We start from the raw sequence: 21,003 nt of genomic DNA, 5'->3' as shown, positions 1-21,003 counted from the left end.
TAAAGGCGCAAACGTTATCAAAGGCTCAGCTGGGTACACAACATGCGCAAGTGTTGCGCCTCCTTTAACAACACTGGTTCTTCGTTTCCTTATTATTTTCAAATTAGCTTTCAAACCTGAAAATTATTGTCACGAGGTCTTTAAGTGCATTTTGAATGAACTATTTCATAATTCATACAACCGAAACTAACACAATAACACTTGTATATTAATATTTAAATAAATGCATGAATTTTCAGCCAGTAGCAAAATTCTTTCATACTTATTAATCCCAGGAATGATCCACGAAGGAAACACCAAGTAAATGGCATTCAATTTTGTTGATTTGAGTTGAATTTAGCGAAAATCCCAAACATAATCAATCCATTTTAACCCCAGAACCCATCTTCGTGTATGTTGCAGGCACAGAATACGAGTGAAGGAATAGGTTTGCGGTGAAAGGAATCCTCGTACCACAGTCACTCTCCAACAAACTCAGAAAGGAGCTTACATTTTCACTCATCCGGTAATACAACTATTGAAAACCATCATTATGCTTCTACATCGTTCATATACTGAAACCTCCACAAATTTCAAAAATCAACTCAACGTTGAATACAGTAAATCGATGCCACATCTCTAAAACCCTAAATTATTCAATAAAATTATAAAACCATCAAATCTCATAAGTGAACAGTGCCTATAAGAATAGGTATGTGTATATATTGAGAGAGAAATTGAAATAGGAAGAGAAAAAATCTGAAGCTAAGAGAAGGGACCTTGAATTTGACAGGCCGATTGGCTTCTCGATCATTGCAATAGATGGTGCGGTGACCTGGTGCCTGAGGCTGGACCCGACCGAGTCGAACGGTTCGAGTCGAAGAGATATGTTCTACAGTCCGTGAATCCCCACCAAGCCTGGATCTAGATCCCCTCATTTCCTCAACAAATTCGTCCGATTCCGATCACCGGACAGACGAAAAATCGCAGAAATCTCCAATCAGCTTCTTCTCTTTCTCGATTCAACAAATTTAGGTTGAAGATTGGTTCTCTGTAATTGTGTGTATGTGTGTGTATATGTTTATATACATGCCTTTAATTTTGCTTTCTTTGTAGTGTATTATATGGAGGTTGATTATTCTACAACAATTTTAAGCCGCGTGAAAAATAATCAGTGGCCTTAATTAGCGCCACTCTCGACAGAGCGCGTGAAGTTACGGAGGTCTCGAGGTGGTGATTATTATTATGGGTTGGTTTTGTTTGCGCGTGGAATTGGCTGGTTTGATACAAGTTAAAGCGGCAAAGAGGACTGGCGAATGGCGTCAATGAGACAGTGTTGTTCCAACGAAAATTGACTAACGTGCGCCGTGGGACCCGAAAGGATGGTTTCATATATTCTCCCATCGTTGAGGAACGGTCTGTAACGTCTGTTTATCAAGAAATTACTATATATGTTTGTAAAACCAAAAATTGAGAATTAATAATTTAAATCATTAATTCACAATGATTAATATAATTATTGTTTAAATTGTGAATGATGGAAACAAAAATTTTATCAGTTTTTGTGGGTTGATTGTAGTTTTTGGGGGGCATGAAAGCCTCTCAAAGGTCGATCTAGGATGGGATTTAGGATGGTTTCTGTTGGGTATTTTTAAATTGGATTTGATACGAGACATTTCTAACTTTTTTTTTTACTCGAACTTGCAATGTGTTGACCCGGCACTGGATCAAGAAATGGATCTGATTGTAATACCAAAAGTAATGAATAGAAGTTTATCCGTTGAACTAAAAACTTCAACTATTAAATTAGTGCTACATATCCACTCGTTTTAATTTTTATTCGGATCCCGATATGAGATGCCGCTAACAGTCTGATATTGAGCCGAATTTGTGTGGAAAGCAATTTGATTCTTTGAGAAATGGAAATTTAAAAAGAAAAAAAAAATCATAAAATTATAGGAGTAACTGATAGTTTCAACATTTATGTTCATGATTAATGTAATAATGAACATTTATGTTCATGATTAATGTAAAAATGGTCTGTAAAATTTTAGAGGTGATTCGATATTTACCTTGCAACTCGCTCGGTGAACCCTACTTACGAGGTGGGTTTGTATCATCAATATTCTGCTCATCTTACTTTAATTGCCGCAACAAAACTCCTAAATACCATGAAAAGTATCATTTCATTACTAATATAATCAATTCTAGTGTTTCACAAAAGTGAGAGACACGTAGAGATCCGCAACTACATCCACAAAAATATGCTTATAGCCACGTTGTTGTCTAGATTGGGACTCTAATTGAATCTTAAGTAACCAGTTCATCGATACTTATTAGACCGACTTGGCCTAAAAAAATTTAGAGCAAGAGTTGTTTCGATTTAAAATAACATTAAAAAATTTAAGATTTGCTTGGTTTGTAACTCAAAAATATATCTTAAAAATTTAGATAACATAAATTGTTTTCAAAAAATTATAAAAGACATTTATTTGAAAACTGATATTTTTATAATTGAGTTTTCAGAAAACTGAACAAAACAGAATTTTTTTAAAATTTTTTTTTACAGTTTTTTCAGTTTTATGTTTTTCAGTCTGGAAAATAGAAAACTAAACAAACCAAGCATACCAATAACTTTCCAGCACCGCAAATAGACAGCAAATATTCGGTGATGCCTTTTATTTTCATTATTAAAAAATTATTTAAGATATATCAATCTAAGGACCATTTCAACTTGAATATTGCAATTATGATTTCAATTCCTAATTTTGACAAGGAAAAAAGAAAAGAAAGGAATAGAGCAACCTCAAACTAAGAACCTATTAGTCTCTGGATATACCTCTCAAAACGGATGATGAAGGTTCAACGGAAGGACAAATGAGTCCACGGGTCTCTGGGGCGTGAGCCCATCACATGATGTTTGAGTTTTTATTTTTTATTTTTTTGGGGAAGGTATGATATGTTTTGAGTATTACACAACTATCTTGCAATACACAAATGCAGATCAACAAGTCTTTAAAAAAAAAAATTGGCTTGCTGAGAATTCATGTCCTGCAATACCAATCACATCCATTTGTTGTCCAATCTTTCGCAATTAGCATCTACCCGAAAAGAGAATAACACTGGAGGAAAATTTTAAAAAATTTCAAAGACCGTTGTAGATAACATTTTGCAAATTAATACTTCATTCGACCATCATCAACTCCCAAACATAGAGTTAAAATGCTTGCCGAACGAACCTTTAGCTTCTGAATATACCAAATGTTACACGAGGTGGACATAACTCAGACACAGTATATGAATCCTGCTACAAATTATAACAAATTTATTTTCTAACTCAGAACTGGAGATGTTGAGATATGAATTTCGGAAGTTTTACAGACCAAAAACAGAGCTCCGTGCCTGAGTGGAAAATGATAAAAGCTCTCTTTCTGATTCATTATGGGTATACAAATATACTTGGTTGTAATAACTGAAGGAAGAAACATGACCTCTTTATTTTCTTCGTCGGAATTTATCGGGATTATATAAATTATGTTGTTCTTTCAAAGCCACCACCAATCTGCATGTGCAACCATTCTGGGGATGAACCCCTACTGTAATCCCTTGGAGCTTGTGAACCATATGCCACCGTTGCTGTGTCAAATGGTTGTTGACAAAACTGAAACACCAAATAGACTTATTGTACCATTTAAGCATAAAAAATATAAAAATATAAATAAATAAACATGAAAGAATCTCCAATAATTATCTCTCAATTCCATACACCCTTCGTATCATGTTTTTTTTCCTTGAGACGTAGATATTATGCATATAAAATTTGTAATAATTTAATAAATCCAATGCTACAAATTCACAGTTCCATAACTACTGTGACGAGTTAATTCTTAAGCAAAACAAAATGCTATAATGCTCAATTTCATCATCAAAGATGTCTTACTTAACCCGCTAATTGCGAGGATGTATAATACATTAAAAGATAGAATAGAAACTGAAAAATGATTGAACAATATTAAGGACAAGTAGGTGGAACAGCTAGCAGTAGCCAAGAGAGTGAAACTACTGTCGACAATTCTTGAAAAAACTTGAGTATGGGACTTACATCTTTTGAAGGAAATCTTTCAATGGTAGGGTTCATTCTTGAATTAACCGCTTCAATCTTCATTGACAAGAACTGCAACACCCATTAACTTGAATGTGTGAAGTCCAAGCTCAACAGTGTAATGATCTCAAACATAATGTAGCAACCCATAATAAATAAATAAATAAAAAGTGTGTACCTCGACCTGACTCTGTAGTGATTGGATGTAATTAATAATCTCATCTAAGACAAGTGCTTTGCCAATGACCTGAATACAAATAATGCTTCTTAGGGAACAGTAATGAAAAATATATATGTATGTATATCAGGTTAAGGAGTATACAGCCACAGGAAAGTATGCAACAAATTAGTCCCAAGGCCTGATTGAGACCAACTATTCATCTTTCAATGAGATTGATCTCATAGTCGGACAATCGGATAGGAAATACTGTAACCAGTCCAATCTTATCGCACGGATGACATGGAGGAAGAAAAGTATTGGAGTTTAGTGAAGGGAGTGAAGACGATTCATTAGATGCTGCATGAAAAAGCTGTATTGTTAAATTACTTTTCAAAAACAAACGAGGATTGGATCTACATTTGGCTGCTTTTCTTCTTCTTATTTTTGTTATTATTATGGGTGGGGGTGATTCAAATTATTATGCGTCTGGTTATATGAGTTCCTCTTGCCAATAATTATAATCCTTCACTCTGATCTTCTATGAAAAAAAATCAATTTTCTTTATGTACTGCCCTACTTCCCTTTAAGGGCACTTTAGGCTAGATTTATATTATAATGAGATTTGCCAAAGGAGACAATAGTTCTACACAATGACGACATATATATAGTCAATAGTCATTTAATTGAATAGAAGATCCACTCCGAGGTCTCCAACCATACTCTAATGATCTAATCCTTTACCCACTATTTATTGTATTAGATTTCTTTATTTTTTCTTTGGAATTTCTTTTCTCTCTCTCTCTTTTTTTTTTTTTTAAGGTATTTTTTCATGAATATCTTAGAAATCAAAGTTAGCATTTGATTGCACACAATCATAAAAGGATGGATTTGATTATCTATAATATGCATATGAATGGGTTCGTAGCAATTTGCTTCTAATTTATTTTCTTTCCTCAAAGGACTATTTGGTTGGACATTGATAAAGTCACACACAACCTAGTAGATTGCCAAGGAACAAGAAGAAGGGAAACTCTATTCTATCAGAAGGAGAGGAAAAAAACGGACAAGGGAACATCAATCTCATGATACAGAACCAAGAGTCATCAATCATCAACACTCTGGATCCGGCTTAGGGTTTTGTTAAGATAACTCTTGAAGTGAAGTGTCTATTGAAGTAATAAAAAGAACCAACAAACACCTCAACTGGTCCAAAAAAGATCAAACCTTCTTGGCCACCACAAAGAGGAGTTTGAATGAAAGCAACTAAGCAAGTTGTCATCTTGGTTGTCACAAATTGTCATGGCCACACATAAAACTGAACATGAAAACTGAGCAGAAAGTGTGAAATGGAAATGGAAATGGACAATATTTAGATACCCAAAAGATTGAACTGAAAGTGATCATTGTTAAAAGGACAGCTTTGATCTGAACTCACGCAGCCAAACATTAGTGAATTCTTGCCCCATCACACTATGGTCGCCACTGGGGGAAAATAATAAGTATAACTTGTTGACCCAAAGGTTTCAACCTAAGGGCAATCTAGTAATTTTGATGACTACAAACCATTACTAGTGTTTAGACACTAATCTTTACATTGAGTGTTGTGCTAGATTTGTCACATTTCCAAGATTAACCTCAATGAAGCTAAGGAGATCAAAGTCACATTCAAAGCATTCAAACACATGAAGACATCTATGGACTTGGAAATGACTTAAAAGATCAAAAAGGTCAAAGCAAGAAGCATTCAAGTTGACTTGGGCCTCAAAGGGCAAAAATGCAACTCAAAGTTCAAGGAAGAATCCCAAAAACTCAATGACAAATGTCAATGCTTGAAGAAAGGGGTAGATAGGTTGGTGAGTGCTTAGGATTCATTGTCAAAGTACTTATGAATTCTTTTTGAAGTTCATTTCTATAAGATCATGCATATTTATCCTTTCATATCATAATCTTGATCCTTAATCAACCTAGAAATAGAGGCTGTACATTTTTTAGCAAGACATACAACACTTGAGAACATTTATGAGCATTCAATACAACATTTGATTTCTCTTTCATTTCATTCAATATACTTGAGTTTCAACTTGATTTCATATCTACTCTAGTCTTGTGAGCTTGTGATTTGTATATTCATCTTTTGAGAGATAAACTTGTATACATATTCTTCCTACAATCTACTTCAAAGGATTGGTTTGACCTAAAGGGTTGGTTTGACCCAAAGGAAGACTAAGAGGAGGTTTTTCTCTTAGCTTGAAGGAAGAGTTTGTTTTATCGTAAAGGTTTGTCTCCACCTGAAAGGATAAGCCATGATGGATTTGGAAAAGTCTCCAGAGGGATCTTGAGCCGAGGAGTAGGAGTTCGAACCTCGCTAAATCGACGAGTTATAGTTTGCAATTTCTGTTCCCTTATCTCCTTTAATATTGTGCTTATCTTGCTAAATCTATCTAGCAAAAGTTATTGAGATATTTGCTTAATTCCTGCATATCTTTTAATCTGAAAAATTAGCCATTATTTGCCAAAGACTATATTCACCCCCTCTAAAGTCATTTATTAGGTAACAGAACTGTAGAAGAAAATTAGAATTAAGAAACCTAATATATAATCACTATATTTAAATAGGGAGGCAATATTCGCACTCCACTTTCCTACAATTGCACTACACTCTTAGAAGAAAGGACACTTCTATCCCTCATTTTATAAATAAATAATTATTTTTTCTTAAATACCACATTTACCTTTTCAGTTATAGAAATATCTTTCTCTCTCTCTCTCCAATTTAGCGTTTTGGGTCACTTATAGCCTCTCTCAATTATTTCTCTACTTTGTATTAATCATCTGTTCTCCTTGAGTTAGGGTTTAATATTTATCTTTGCAAGTAACAATGGAAGATTTGCACAGGAAGCATGTAAAAACTATCAAAACTTCATGGGCCATTCAACACTATCGATGCTAATGGTGATGGTAATTTTTTCTTTTATTTTTCTTTTCGTATTGTGTGTTTAGAGTTTAATTTCAATTTTTTTCTTTCATGTGATTTTTAAGAATTAATTTGGAATGTATTTAAATCTTGAAGTTATTTTTGTTATGAGAAAAGCCCCAACTATTTTGACAATAAATTTTCAAGAACATGGATTTAACGAAAAAAAGAAAAATAAAAAAGAAAAAGAAAAAAAAGAGAGAGAGGTAGGTAGGTATTATGTCAAAAACCTACATCCATAGAATTCACCTTCCAAATATTTTCTCCTTTTTTTTCCTTGGATATAATTTTTTTTTTTTTGAAAGATTAACAATATATAATATTAATTGAAGACAACAGAAAAAGAAAAAAAAAATCATTCACTGCATCAGAATTGTTCAAGAAAAGTTCTTCAAGAAAAGTATTTTATAGAAAGAAGAATTTTCAGAAAAAAGATATTGTATAGAGGAATAATTAATATAGAAAGAAAAATGGTGAAAAATATGACGATGAAAGGGTAGTTTTATCTAAAATTAGTTAGTGCATTTAATATGCCAAGTAAGATTTAAGGAGGACAATTGGTTTATTGCCACGTTAAACTATAATTTCGAGTAAGTAAAGAATATAAAAAGAAAGTTTATAGTACAAAGGGTAGTTATGATATAATTAAATAAGGGATGATGTATTAATTAGCTTAGGGACTATTTTTGTCATTCATATTAAAGAAAAAAGAAAAATAGAGTGCAAACGTAGAAAAGTGGAGTGCAAATATAGCCTCCTTTAAATATATATATATATATATATATATATGTCACAAAGCACATAGCACACTGTCCGCAAAATCGGGTCTTGCTGTGGAACTCTTCCCAAGTGATGAGATTGAGCTGGTTGCAGTTTTTGTTTGTGTTTTTTTTTTTTCCTCAGTAAATATAAATTAGAAATTAATCTCACTTGGCTTGGTTAATTTCATTCATTTGTTAGAACTTATGTGTCAACAAATTCTAAAGGCACACTGATATTGTATACAAATGATTAACTAAAATTGGGGGGAGGAAATAACAACAAACAGAGAAATTGAAAGACCCTAAAATTGCTACAAAAACCTGAAAATGTTACCTAACGAGACAATGATAAGAGTCTAAGAAATGCCAATACCAACCTTATTACAACCGGGGACCAGATCTTGGAGAACTTTCATCCTTTCGCCTATCTTTTCTCTCCTAGCCTGGACACCAAACAATTCTGATGAGAAAAATACATATGAAGCTCTAGTTTCTATAGACTTTTTAGCTAAAATAGAAAATTCATGTGAAAATATGTTAAAATTATGGCCATTACTCTTTCTGCTAGACTGTGACTATCGGTGGCTTGACCCCTTCTTGCCCGAACATGGATATAATCTAGCTTTGGTGGCTCCGGTGGCTTGCCTGAATTTGCTCCTTCTTCAGCTCTGAAATCAGAATTCTCATCTCTGGATCCAGATGTCTTAAGACGCTTACCATCGCAACCATTCTGCTCGATTAGAAACCAAAATCATCATCAATTTCAAACATTATCATCATCATTCTTGATTTAATCCCATATGAACGGGGTTGACCAAATTTATTTTTTAAATTAGGTGAAATCACTCGACGAATGTTACGAATCAGTTTCATTATTATGAATCATAGTCTTGTTCAGCACTTTCTGAATAGATCACTAGACAGATCCATATTGCTTAAGATAATTCCCAAACATAATCTATCCAAGTAAACTTCCGATCATAAACAAATAGAAAACTGTTCTCCAAAATTTTTTGAATAAAATTAAGAAATGATAATTTGAAAATTAAGAATCAATGATACCAAAAAGAAGAGCTAATTGCATAATGTGCGCACACACAATATACACACGTATCACAGAATTGCAAATAGAGCTAATGAAATGAAGTACCATGCCATTGCTAGTGCTTGTGGAGACAACCTTAGCCGACTCATCCTCCAAAGCCATATCAAGCCTCTTCTTCCTCGCGCCGCCACTACGAGCCCCTCTCTGGTCCAAAACCATCGGATCATCACCGGAAACATCTCGATTCGCACTCGCATTATCCGCAAACCGACCCAAGCTCTGCCCAAACGGAACGCTCCTCAACTCCAAACCGCCTCTGGATTCGCCAACACTCGCGCCGCCGTTAATCGGAAACGGCCAGATCTCCGCCATATTGTACGACGGCGCATTCACAGATTGAAACAAACCGTCCTTGATCAGATTCAGAGCCGGTGGATCCATTTCCATAACGACAACCGATTCAAATCCAAAATTTTCATCGCATTTATCCAACTTGATTTGTAGCTCGCCAACACTTGCTTGGCTTAATTGATAAGTTTCGAACTCTGAATTTGAAGGTTGATACGAGTAGGATTTAGGGAGAGTCCACGAAAGCGAGAGGTATAGAGAGAGATGAGGGAGCAGGAACAGCAGAGCTAAAGCTGTTCTTTCTCCTTCGACAGTGGAGGTTGTTGGTGCGCACTGTACCCACTGGCGTCTTTTTCCACCACCACCATTCACTCTAGAATCTAGAGAGAGAGGAGAGAGGAGAGAGGAGAGAGGAGAGAGATATTCTATAGAGAGAGAGAGGCGTTGGGAGTTGAAAGGAAGTGACTTCGAGTGAGGTTTTCTCGGAGGGCCACAGTTTTGATGGAGAGATTTGAGTCTCTCCTCCTCACGAGTACGATTTGCTTCGTTTTGGACCGTGTGATTATGATACAATATCTCAAATAAATAATTCATAAGGCATCAACGGTGTAACAGAAATGGAATGTGTACTCCATGGGCCTAGATAATAATATTACTTCTTATCAATGCCATGGGGTCCACTAAATTGTAGGGCAAGTACGAATATGATGCTCAAAAAATTGTGAGCGAATCGTTCTTTCTTCTCAATTTTTTTTTGGATAGATTTGTACTATACTACTATATAATTAGCACGTGATCTGCTACCAAACCTTCTTTAATTAATGATGGTTATAATTAATTAATTATGAAGTCCTCTTAGTTTTTTTGAGTCAAACTGCCGAGTAGTGTTAGGATGAGGTCGTTCACACAATAAGCTCGCTCCCTCGATCGTGCATGATATTATTTCAAATTTAGATGCAATAACAATGAGATTCCCGCCCAATCGTAGTCCCGGCGAAATAATTCAACACTTGGATAAATTTGTTAATTTTGTCTAGGTTTTCTTACACATCAAATTATGATTAGCAAAAAGAGTTGAAACAACCATGATGGTTATGATCACAATGTGTATTGGGTTATAATTTGGGGTGGGACTAATTTGAGTAACCCAGTTTTTATCCTAAGTATTTATAAGAGTAGGTAAGGTATTTGAGACCGTGAGATGGGATTAAGTTTAAATTTTAGAGCCTGATTTTATTTTGAACCGAATTTGGACAAATGTTTTAGTAATCCGAGAAACTCAAAAACCCAATGAGCTCAAAATACAAGGATGGTTTATAACTTTTATATTTAAAATTAAATTATTTATAGTATCATCAATCATAGATTGAGATCATATTATTGCTATAAGATTGTATTACACATTGTTTGGTTGATTTTTGTCATATCTTTGGACGATTTAGGTAAATGACTACAATAATTTTTTTTAATGTTTACTTATTTGTTAGTAGATAATTAAAATTTAAGATAACTGGAAAATACGAAAAACTCATAAAACTGTATCGTATTGCGCGGGATGAAAAATCCAAAAAAACTATCTTAAAGATTCTCGCTTCACGTCTTAAAGGTCAGAATTGGAATCCCATTGAACCATTTCAGGGAATTTTTTTGGTACATGTGGAATTAGTGGGAAAGCAAAAAATTTAGTTAAGTGGGCAATCATTAAAAATACTATGATAAGAAATTTTGAACCAACATAATAAATTAGTAAGGAAGGGTTTTTTTTTTTTTTTTTAATCTAAATTTTTATTGACTTGCTAGAGCATAAAGACATGAGTGATGTGTCTTTTTATTTTTTGAAAATACTGTTGGGTAAGAAAGGTAGAAAATGAGGGGTCTTTTTTAATTCAAAAGTTTTTCTTAAGGTTTTGTGAAATGTTTAGGAGTTCAATCAAGACACTTCTATAATTATCACAATTTGTGTATTGAAAATGCAAATAATAAAAAATTCAACAATAAATGAGGGGTCATTTTTGAAATTTGATACTTATGGAGAAGAAAAGAGATGGGTCCTTTTTTTCTTTTCTTTTTTTCTTAGTTGGTTCTCACACGCCCCCTCTGAGGACTTGTTTGAAGACATAAGTCTTTTCTGAATTTAAACAGTCATGTTGGGCAAATGAGTTAGAAAATGAGAAGTATTTTTAAATATTTTAAGAACTCAATGGGGGTATTTTTATTAATCTTAAAAGTTCAGTGGGGGCAATTCCTGTCACCGGTCCCAACGTGACTTCACCACATATAGGACGAGAGGGTTGCATATGTTCGGTAATGAAAAAAAATAAAAATAAAAAAAATAAATAAAAAAGAAGGTGCGAAGCCACCATACATGGTAGCAAAAAATCATTAAACTACCTCAATCCCGTTCAATAGGGGCGATGTAGAGTAATTTCACCCCATACTTGAGTTGTTGGTCTAACATCATATATATATACAGATAACCACTTTTGTTTTACATATCTAATTTAGTTAGACAAGCGTGATCAGCGTAAAAGTAATAAGGGACTTCGCTGTAAAACAACACGTGAAAAGCTTGCAAGTTGCGCACATTATAAAGTGACATCAAAGAAATTGTTAACCCCTAACATGTCATGAGCCAAACTACTAGAAATAGCAATGCATTAGCTGTCCACTAAGGTGTGAAGTTAGGTGCATATATCTGCTATTGATCTCTGTCACTTCGTGTCATGTTGTCAAATGTAAATATGTGGTCGATTGTTTTAAATGAAGCCTCCTCTCGGTGGATCACAATGTGATATATAAATAGACTCGTGTCAATTTGTATCAAGTTACTATCAACGAAAATTACGTAATTCCATCAATTAAAACTCTTTCTTTATTGACTTTTACTTTTACCTGAATATGAATTTCACTAACTTAAGCCAATTGATAGGTGGTTATATGTTCTTAATCTCTCTATTATTAATTAAATTAGAGTTTGAAAAACATCAATCATGTTCCAATATGTTGAAGCGGGGCTGGATCCTCTATCGTATAGTGTTGTGCCATTCACGGATCGCAGCCTTTCTATGGACGTGTGTGTGAGCTGAGATTCGTATAGTGCAGTACAACATTTGTGTTTCACTACAAAGGATCCTGCAATTGTCTATAAAATGGGATCTGTACACTGCAAAGGATCACAGCCTTTACACGTGTGTGAATTGAGATTTATATAATACAGTACAGTACTGTAGAGGATCCCAACTTGTTAAAAAGTACATTCATTTGACAACTCCAAACTTTTAAAAAACTCGAACTAACAAACCTAAAAATTTATGTTCAAATTTGATATAAAAAATTCATACAAATAAATACAAAATGTTAGATTTGTAATCTCGGACCATATAATACTTTCTCCCTTCAATGACATTTACCTTAAGCCAATTGATATGCGGTAGGCACCTTATAGATACTTAACCGTGCATCAATATGTTGATCAACCATGCATCAATATGTTGAAGAGGAGTTGAATCCTCTATGGTACAGTGTTATACCACATTATACAGATCTCAACCTTTGCACGTGTGTGTCAGCTATACGTTGAAGAGGAGTTGGATCCTCTATGGTACAGTGCTGTACCACATCATACAGATCCCAGCCTGTGCATGTGTGTGTTAGCTGAGATTTGTATAATGAGATACAATACTTGCCTGGATGAATAAATATTGGAAATATAATTAGGTTTTATATTAAGTGGGGGGAATTAGACCCACAAAACCTCAAGTACTGCAATAGGCATTGCCAGCTTTTAGCTTTGTCGAATGAAAATTTTGATTGAGGACAGACTACCAAACTATTATGATTGAAGAGAATGGAATTCAGGACCTAATTTAAAGGCATATAAAGCTCAATCAATATCATCATTGCCAATAAGTTAAATGGTCCACCATTTGGGAATTGGAGAGGACCCATAGAAACCAATTATTTAAGATTCAAGTCTCTTGTGGGCTTCTTGTTGGCTTGAAGTTTTGATCAATCCATCAATTATAATTCTTTTGAACCAAAAATGTTTTTGCTTTGTCTAGTGGGAGAGCAAATTGCATTATACACCTTGGTTTAGTTGGACACTTTCATTTGATAACCACTGTTTTGATACAGTTCAAAAGTCTCAAATATTTTCAAAATTCAGGGAAAAAAAAATATATTTTTTCAAAATTCAAATTATTTTTCCGGACGGTCATGTTTTCATGTTTATTTTACTTTTTTTTTTTTAAATATGTAATTGACGACATTGCGATACCGATTAAGAGATAAGGGGTGTGAAGTGGTGGACTTCACACACTCGTCTCTCTCTCAGTCGTTGTGACAATGTCGATAATTGTAACATTGCTATTATCGTTTTATTTATTTAAAAAAAATTAAGGTAAAACTCAGCATTCTCATGCATGAAGACTTGAGAAACTTATTTTAACTTTTTTAAAAATTATTATTGTTATTACTCTCTTGCAATTTTCTTTGACAAGTTTTTTTTTTTCGGAAGGTAATTTTCTTTGACAAGTTGGGTGCCAACCAACACTCAACCAAATGCAAAAGGGTAGTTGATGGACTTTATCATGCCTCACCAAGATCAAAATCGTTTTAATTACACACTGCATTGCGTCATGAAGAAAACCTTACAATAGTCAAAATAGAATGTTATAATTTAAGCTGCATTTTAACTCATTTTAACAATTATAGAGTTATCTCTAGAAATAATTTTCTAATTTAAGCTACATTTTAACTCATTTCTATTCCAGAACCCCTCCATTGTCATGGATGTGACCGTTCACATAATGAAATTTTATGTGAAACTTATTGTATCCAAGGCTCTATGCTTCAAAATGACAAATGTGATGGTCGTTAGCACGACTCTTTCTTGTATATATAACTTGTTATTGATTTGAATTTATTTTTTAAAAAATAATGGAACCTTTTATTGTGATTATCTTTATTGTTTTTAAAATTTAAAATTTCTCATTTCTCAAAAGAATATATTATCAAAAATATTTGAAACAAATTTCAAAAACGTTATAATAAGAAGTGTAAAATAAAAATTTGAAGGCTTCCGATTTCATTTCATTATTGAGGAAGGCCCATGAAGAAATTTGAAAACAGATGGACTTTGAAACATGAGAGCAAATTTCATAAGAGCCTGTGTGGGCCCACTATCAACCACGCAGGATTCAGGAATAGTAGGATATTAATCATCCGAGTTTCGAGCGTAGAACAAAACAAACGGTTCGGGCAGAGGAAATTTGGCGGGAAAATGGAGCTGCTCAAATTATCTAAGTTCAAGCTCCAGCTTCGAGCCCTAATCACCGAAGTTCGTGAACTCAGAGTAAGAATCTCCATCACCATCTCTCTCTCTCTCTCTCTCTCTCTCTCTCATACCGTGCTTTGTGAACTTTACAGGAAAGGGAACACTCTGCCACCGAACAACTTCACCATTTAACGCAGGTTTCATTTAAATCAAAATTTCCTCTACACACACATATGTATATAGACGCATATATAGATTTACACACACACACACACACACTTGCATTAATAATTTCTTCTGATAAATCATTGATGTTTGAATTTCAGAAGCAAAAGCAAAGCGAGGAAGATTTGGGCAGAAAGTTAACGGAATTGCAATCGGAATTAGCTTTATCCAATGAGCTTCGACAAAAACTCGAAAGGAAGGTTGTGAACTTCGTGTACAATGTGTTTGTGGAAATTCTTCTTAGAGACCAAGAGAATGTTTGTGCAGACATTTATCTGATTAGTTGACTATTTCAATTGCTTAAGTTTCTAATTGTTTATTCAATTTTGTTGTTGCAGGTTAGTTACCTTCAAAATGACAATGCTTTACTTGAAAACAAGCAAAAGGAGTTGAAGGGAACTATAAATTGCTTACTCCAGTCAAGGGAAAATTTTATAAAAGTTTATGAGGTTTATATCTTGTACTGATTACCGATTATGAGTGATTACTTATCTGTAATGAAAAAATTGTTTTGAGAGATTAAAGTCAAGTACACTGGTATGGAGTTGCGTGGCGAAATCTGAAACTTTTGAACTGATCAAGGTTGAAGAAGACATAGGGATTATTGTTAGGGAACTATTTGAAAAAATTAATTTCAAACAAATCATTTTCATATTCTTATAGGAGTAGTAAGTTTCTCTTTTCCCTTTTTCTGTTGAGGTTTATAATGGCTTAATCGCGCGACACTCCCTGCATCACAGCTAAGTATATGGTTTATACTGGTTCGTAGGAAGTTAGGAACCCTAGTTTTTTATTCTGTGCCCAAGACAAAAAAAGAATGACAATTGCCTCCTAAATTCTCTTGGGAAGTTTCAATTGGTCTCGATAATGCTAACGGGTCAGCACACATTTTATTTACTGATAAAGTTAACTGGTATTGTTGTGTACTTGATTACGGTGTGGGTTAATGTTTTAGCTGTTTATTTCTTCCTTGGGAGATATTTAGTGATTACTTTGAGCCTTGCACAGTTATTCATAGAACTACGGGAATTCAGTGATCAATTTGCTGCCTATATATTAGGCGAGAAATGAAGTTTTTGGTTTGATGCTGTACCATATAAGAGCCATGGTGTGCAACAGTCTACTTCTATTATGCTTTTTGATGTTTCATGCTTCATTTCGCTTACTCTTTCTTAAGATCAAAGGTGTGCAAGTGCTTCAACTAACAAAAATTTGGTAGTAGCCAATCATTGTGCAGTAGTATTTGATTGCGTTGAATTATATTTTAAACGTTGTCATATCAGGAAATGTATTCAGTTTATGTACCATTCATTAATGTCATAGAGATGTGCAGGATTCTACTTGTGAAATGAAACGATCTATACAAACCAAGGATAGGAAGCTCGCAGTCCTTTATGAGAAGATCAACTCTCATTCAGCATTATGCAATTCAATTGAAAAGGAGGCTCTCTCTCTCAAGCAAGTTGTGGATAATGTTCACCACCTTGTGAGTGAAAAAGAGAGCATAGGTATGTACTATGTAGCTTTCTGGACTTTGACTTTTTTCAGGTGTATTCACAATGTCTATGTACGGTTCTGTAGAATAATTCATTCATATAACCATAAAAAAACAGTATCATTTTCCTTCTTAACTTTGCTTGTTATGTTCAGTGGCTGGATTGAGGAGCAAAATGGACGAGGTTTCTACATTTGAAAAAGTATTTGTTGGTAATTTCAAAATTTCAGTTGTCTGCCTTATATAGCTTGTTGCAGATTGTATTGTGAAGTGTGATGTAGAAAATCATACTATTTATGATACTCATCATTCTCGGCCAAGAAAAGTTCTACCAGTCATTATTGTAGTATACAATAATTTGGACTTTGCAACAATGCTTGTATTTCATCTATCTAGTCATGAGTTATGCATAACAATGAATCCTTGTAAACCTTTTAGTGATTTATCGGCTCTATTGTGTTAGGGAATAAATTAATAATTTTAGTGATTTGGACTTTTAAAAAAATGCATTGTTATCGTTCTTTTTGCTGAAGTAATAATGGTGCAGATAATATTTGATCTGTCCACGATTATGAATTATTTCTAACAAGAAATTACTTTAATCTTTGCAGAAAGGATCTCCAACTTGGAAACTAAACTGAGAAATAATGAGAATGATATCTGGAAGAAGGATAGAATCATTTCAGAGTTGGAATTACAGCTGGAGGCAGCAAAAATTAATAACAACTGCCAGACACAGATAGAAGAGATATCCATACACACATTCATGAAGATCTATATGTTTTATCGATTCTGAATAATGAACTTTTTCTTTCCTCCAAAAGTATATCTTTTGAGTAATTTATCTTAACCAGCCTCACTTTCAGAAAACACTATCAGCAAAGGAAGTGGTCATACAGAATTTAAATTCTGAGAAAAAGGTCTGGATTTAAAATTGCTATTATAAATTTTCCTTTTTCTTTTGTTATTCTTCATTTGGCTTCTCGTAGACAGTGTTTGTCATTCCTGAATTTATCCTAAAATGAACAATGATCAGCTGTTGCATTTCGAAGTGGGGAGTCTAGGAATTATCTTGCGGAAGATTCAGGATACTGTCACAAATATGAATGAAGAGGTGAGAAAAGAGGGTTTGTTTTGATCATTGATAAACTACTGTGACCTTCTTGTTGTGATTTTAGAACTTTAAGCTACATAAGATGTGCCCCTAATATTTTTGGAATTATATGGTAGAGTTTAGGTGGATCTAGGAGCCATCTGCCTTTTGCCTACTAAATTTCGATGGTTCAACCAATGATTCCAGGCGTAATTGTATTATTAAGATGTGCTACTTTGATGAATAAACTTGTCAACTGTTGTGTCAAAAAACCTGGGTGCCTACTTGAACATGTCAAATGCATTTATTCAACCCGGTCAATTTACGCTATACATGATCCTTAGTGTGACAGTCAAATCTGCACTTCTGCGTTTTGTTATGCCTCTAGCAGTTGTCCTTCGGTTTGTCCTGATGGGTCTTCCAAGGAGAAGTACCTCATATTTGTGAACTTTATCTTTTGTAGATCGCCTCAATTTAAAGAAAAGTACCTCATATTTGTGAACTTTATCTTTTGCAGATGGCCTCAATTTAAAGAAAAGTACCTCATATTTGTGAACTTTACCTTTTGTAGATGGCCTCAATTTATTTTTGTCACTAATGTCGAACTCCGGAAAATATGACTAATCCCTGTGCCAGGATAAAAGGGTATTCTCCTCAATACTGGAAGGACAAACAGAAAGTGCAACAACTAGAGAAAATGAAAGCAACAGGTACAGTATGTACATGTCATCATCTCCAGTATTCAATTTATTTTCTTATAATTCGCTTTGCTATTCAAGTTGTATACTCTCCAACATCAGACTTAGCATTTAATATTTTAAGTAGAGCTGAATTTCAAGATGGACAAAAGTAAAGTCATCTTTATTTTTTTTCTCTTTTGCCAAATAAGAAGTCATGTTTCTGTGGTTGAAATGATTATATATATGTATTGTCCTGAGATTTAGTCTTTTTATTAAATGGTAAGGTTTGGATAAAATTTTAAGACTGGAGAGAGTGAATCTGATCTTGCAATTTGCAGCATGCAAATGACTTGTATGTATAACTTGTAAACTTGAGCGAAGCAAGTCTTTGGCATGCATACGTGTTTGTCAGTTTGTGCATACGTAATAAATCAATAAGAGGCTTATGAGATTTTAAAAACCATTCCAACATTCAAAAGCCAAAAAAATATACAATTACAAATTCAAAATTGTAACAATATGGATCAGGTTAGTGGCACACTTGTCTATGCATTTAAGTTTTCATGCTTCCTTGGAGATGACTTTGATTTAGATCTACTGTAATGTCAGAAAAGTTTCCTTTGGCATATTCAAATCAGATGGGAAAAGGCAATGTATATTCTTAGAATAAGGCAATATGAATTCTTTTCACCACTTCTTGTTCTTTGTGTTGTTGGGATCTCAACTATAGTTGTCCTGCACATGAAATTTTCTTCTTTTGCAACTATAGCTGATTATTATCTTGCTCTTCTAACTGTAGCTGATTAGTCTCTTGCTCTTGCTGGCATAATAGTATCAAAGATGCGGTTCAAAACAGTAGAGGAAATTCTCCAAATATGTCTTCTGCAAGAGGTACGGCTGAAAATACAGATTACTCTGCTTTTTCCCTCCTTTTGAGCCATGTTGTATATTCTTCTATATCTTTTACCGGTAAAGGTGAAAATCAATCCTTCGGAATGGATTTGCCACCACATAATAAGATAGAGAATTAAGCAGTCATTTTAAAAAATTCGAAAATTAATCTTGACATGCAATGAATAATTTCAATGCTATTTGGAACACAATAAAATATTACATTCGAGAGAGACGTCGGTCACTTTTTGTAAAATTATACCATGCGAAAATTGATCACATTGCACTCTCAAGTCTCAACATGAAACGCCATTTTCATAAGAAATTTAATTATTTTCTCCCCTTCAATGCAGCTTCCTCTCCATGTCAGCAGCATAATTCAGTAAACGAACCATTGCAAGAGAACAAGAATTTCGACTCCTGTGTGTCAGAGGCAAGTGGATTTTTTTCTTCCTCACTGCTCACAAATAAAGTTGCAGTAACTCGTTGTTTGATGATATGTTGAAAGACAATATTTGACTTCTGCCATGTTATAATGCCAGTTTGCTTGTTCTCCTCCACAGTCAGCCATCTTGGTACCTCAATCTGCAGCAAATGGTGTGAGCATTTCCACAACTGAATTAAAGGTACGAGAACCTTAGAGTTTCTCATAGTTGTCGTTCGATTACATTTTTTTTTCCTTTCACTGTGGGTATATGAGCAAGTTAAAGACTATGGACTTTGTCTAAGCAGTCTTAAATTGCTTAAAGAAACTGATTTATTTAAACATCTTTTTCGGTCACCTGAGCTGAAGTTATTCATTTTTTTCAATAGGATAACTGCACAGCATTAGTTCACCAGCCAGATTCGGAGAGCTCAACTAACCAATCAGAAACTTCCAAAGATCCGGGTTGATCATTTAGTATCATTCATTTCATGCCTGAATTTATGTGAGCTGTATTTAGATTAGTTTTCCATTTTCTTTTCTTCTTTTTTGGTAAGTAAATATTAGTTACTGGGAGATATTCTCATTTGATGACCATAACTGATGAATCATTCTGCATGTAAAAGTAAAAAAGAAAAATACAGAAATGAAACCTGTGTTGTTTCAAATAAATGGTTTGGGTCACACAAATTTATCTTATATTTGGATTGGGTTTCAGAATGGCCCAACAAATTCCTTTGGTCCAGTATTTTTGGTAGCATGAAGAAACTCTAGTAATATTATTTTTACTATAATAATTTGTATTATTTTTTCAATTCACCATGAAGTTTTGTAGGCAATGTTGAAGAGATTTCTGTAAGTCAACATAGATGAGTACAAAATTTGAGATGCAACTGTCCATAGCGTCAATTTAGTTGAATTTCGATGGAATCACAGCGTTTTTCGAACACGGTTGGGCCTCGTATTTGAACCTTACGCGGCAAGGTCATGTTACTAATTGATTCTTCTTTGCATTTTGAGACAACACCCATCCTCTTCTTATAGTTGAAAAGGTCATTGTGATCATGAGCTGGCCTTTTTATATGCCCCTTATGTCGTTTCCTGAATAGCACTTTCTTCTCGTAGGCTCCGTTATTGCCAGATAACCCGCGGGTGTTTGGATTGAGACTGTATTGAAGGTGAAAGATCTCAACATCAAGTGTTTGGTTCACTTATTCCATAGGGGAAACTGAGAATGTGATTTTGAAGGTTGAAATGGCCTTAATTGTGTTTGAATAACTTCTTGTTCTACACTATGGACCATAGTATGTTGCAATGGCAGGAGTCTCGTGCACTAGGTTTGCCCTTTTTTATCAAATAATTGTTATCGTTATCGGGCTCTTTTGTGTGAAACAAGCATGGCCCTAGGTTTCTCATTTTGCTAAAGCATTCTTCAAGAGTTAGGCACAGGAACACAGGTTGAAGATTGACTTGAAAAAGAAAAGCTATGTTGGCCCAGAACATATGGCTTTGGCAAAAGTGGGCCCTTTTGTTTTTATAATTTAGTTATCT

The 21,003-nt window shown here is 34.2% G+C and overlaps 3 protein-coding genes across 3 annotated transcripts in view; 1 reads left to right on the top strand and 2 right to left on the bottom strand.

Moving 5' to 3' along the window:
- The window catches only part of LOC132302959 (phospholipid-transporting ATPase 3), a 33,324-nt gene extending 32,232 nt beyond the window's left edge, over positions 1–1,092 (bottom strand). The window contains exon 1 of the mRNA XM_059799974.1: positions 759–1,092. Within this exon, the coding sequence (XP_059655957.1) occupies positions 759–917 (159 nt within the window). The 5' untranslated portion in view covers positions 918–1,092. The remainder of the gene's footprint in view (positions 1–758) is intronic.
- A 2,020-nt stretch (positions 1,093–3,112) lies between these two features.
- On the bottom strand, positions 3,113–9,822 carry LOC132302958 (transcription factor BHLH094-like). The gene is made up of 6 exons (XM_059799973.1): positions 9,127–9,822; positions 8,533–8,706; positions 8,354–8,419; positions 4,260–4,328; positions 4,082–4,153; positions 3,113–3,640 (listed from the first exon to the last, which is right to left on the bottom strand). Exons 1-6 carry the CDS (start codon positions 9,466–9,468, stop codon positions 3,512–3,514), a joined length of 852 nt encoding a protein of 283 aa, XP_059655956.1. The 5' UTR covers positions 9,469–9,822; the 3' UTR covers positions 3,113–3,511.
- Positions 9,823–14,559: 4,737 nt separating this feature from the next.
- Positions 14,560–19,533, top strand: LOC132304832 (uncharacterized). Its single transcript, XM_059802541.1, has 11 exons — positions 14,560–14,722; positions 14,971–15,069; positions 15,208–15,318; positions 16,203–16,377; positions 16,520–16,576; positions 16,976–17,112; positions 17,225–17,284; positions 17,401–17,478; positions 18,094–18,167; positions 18,970–19,028; positions 19,382–19,533. Exons 1-11 carry the CDS (start codon positions 14,651–14,653, stop codon positions 19,531–19,533), a joined length of 1,074 nt encoding a protein of 357 aa, XP_059658524.1. The 5' UTR covers positions 14,560–14,650.
- The last annotated feature ends 1,470 nt before the right edge of the window (positions 19,534–21,003 follow it).

The sequence above is a fragment of the Cornus florida genome, unplaced genomic scaffold, assembly GCF_030987335.1.
Source record: "Cornus florida cultivar Cherokee Brave unplaced genomic scaffold, ASM3098733v1 CherokeeBrave_3.0.0_Hap2_Chr04, whole genome shotgun sequence".
NCBI lineage: Eukaryota > Viridiplantae > Streptophyta > Magnoliopsida > Cornales > Cornaceae > Cornus > Cornus florida.
Note: the sequence above shows the minus strand (reverse complement) of the source record. Positions and strands in the feature narration are given on the sequence as shown.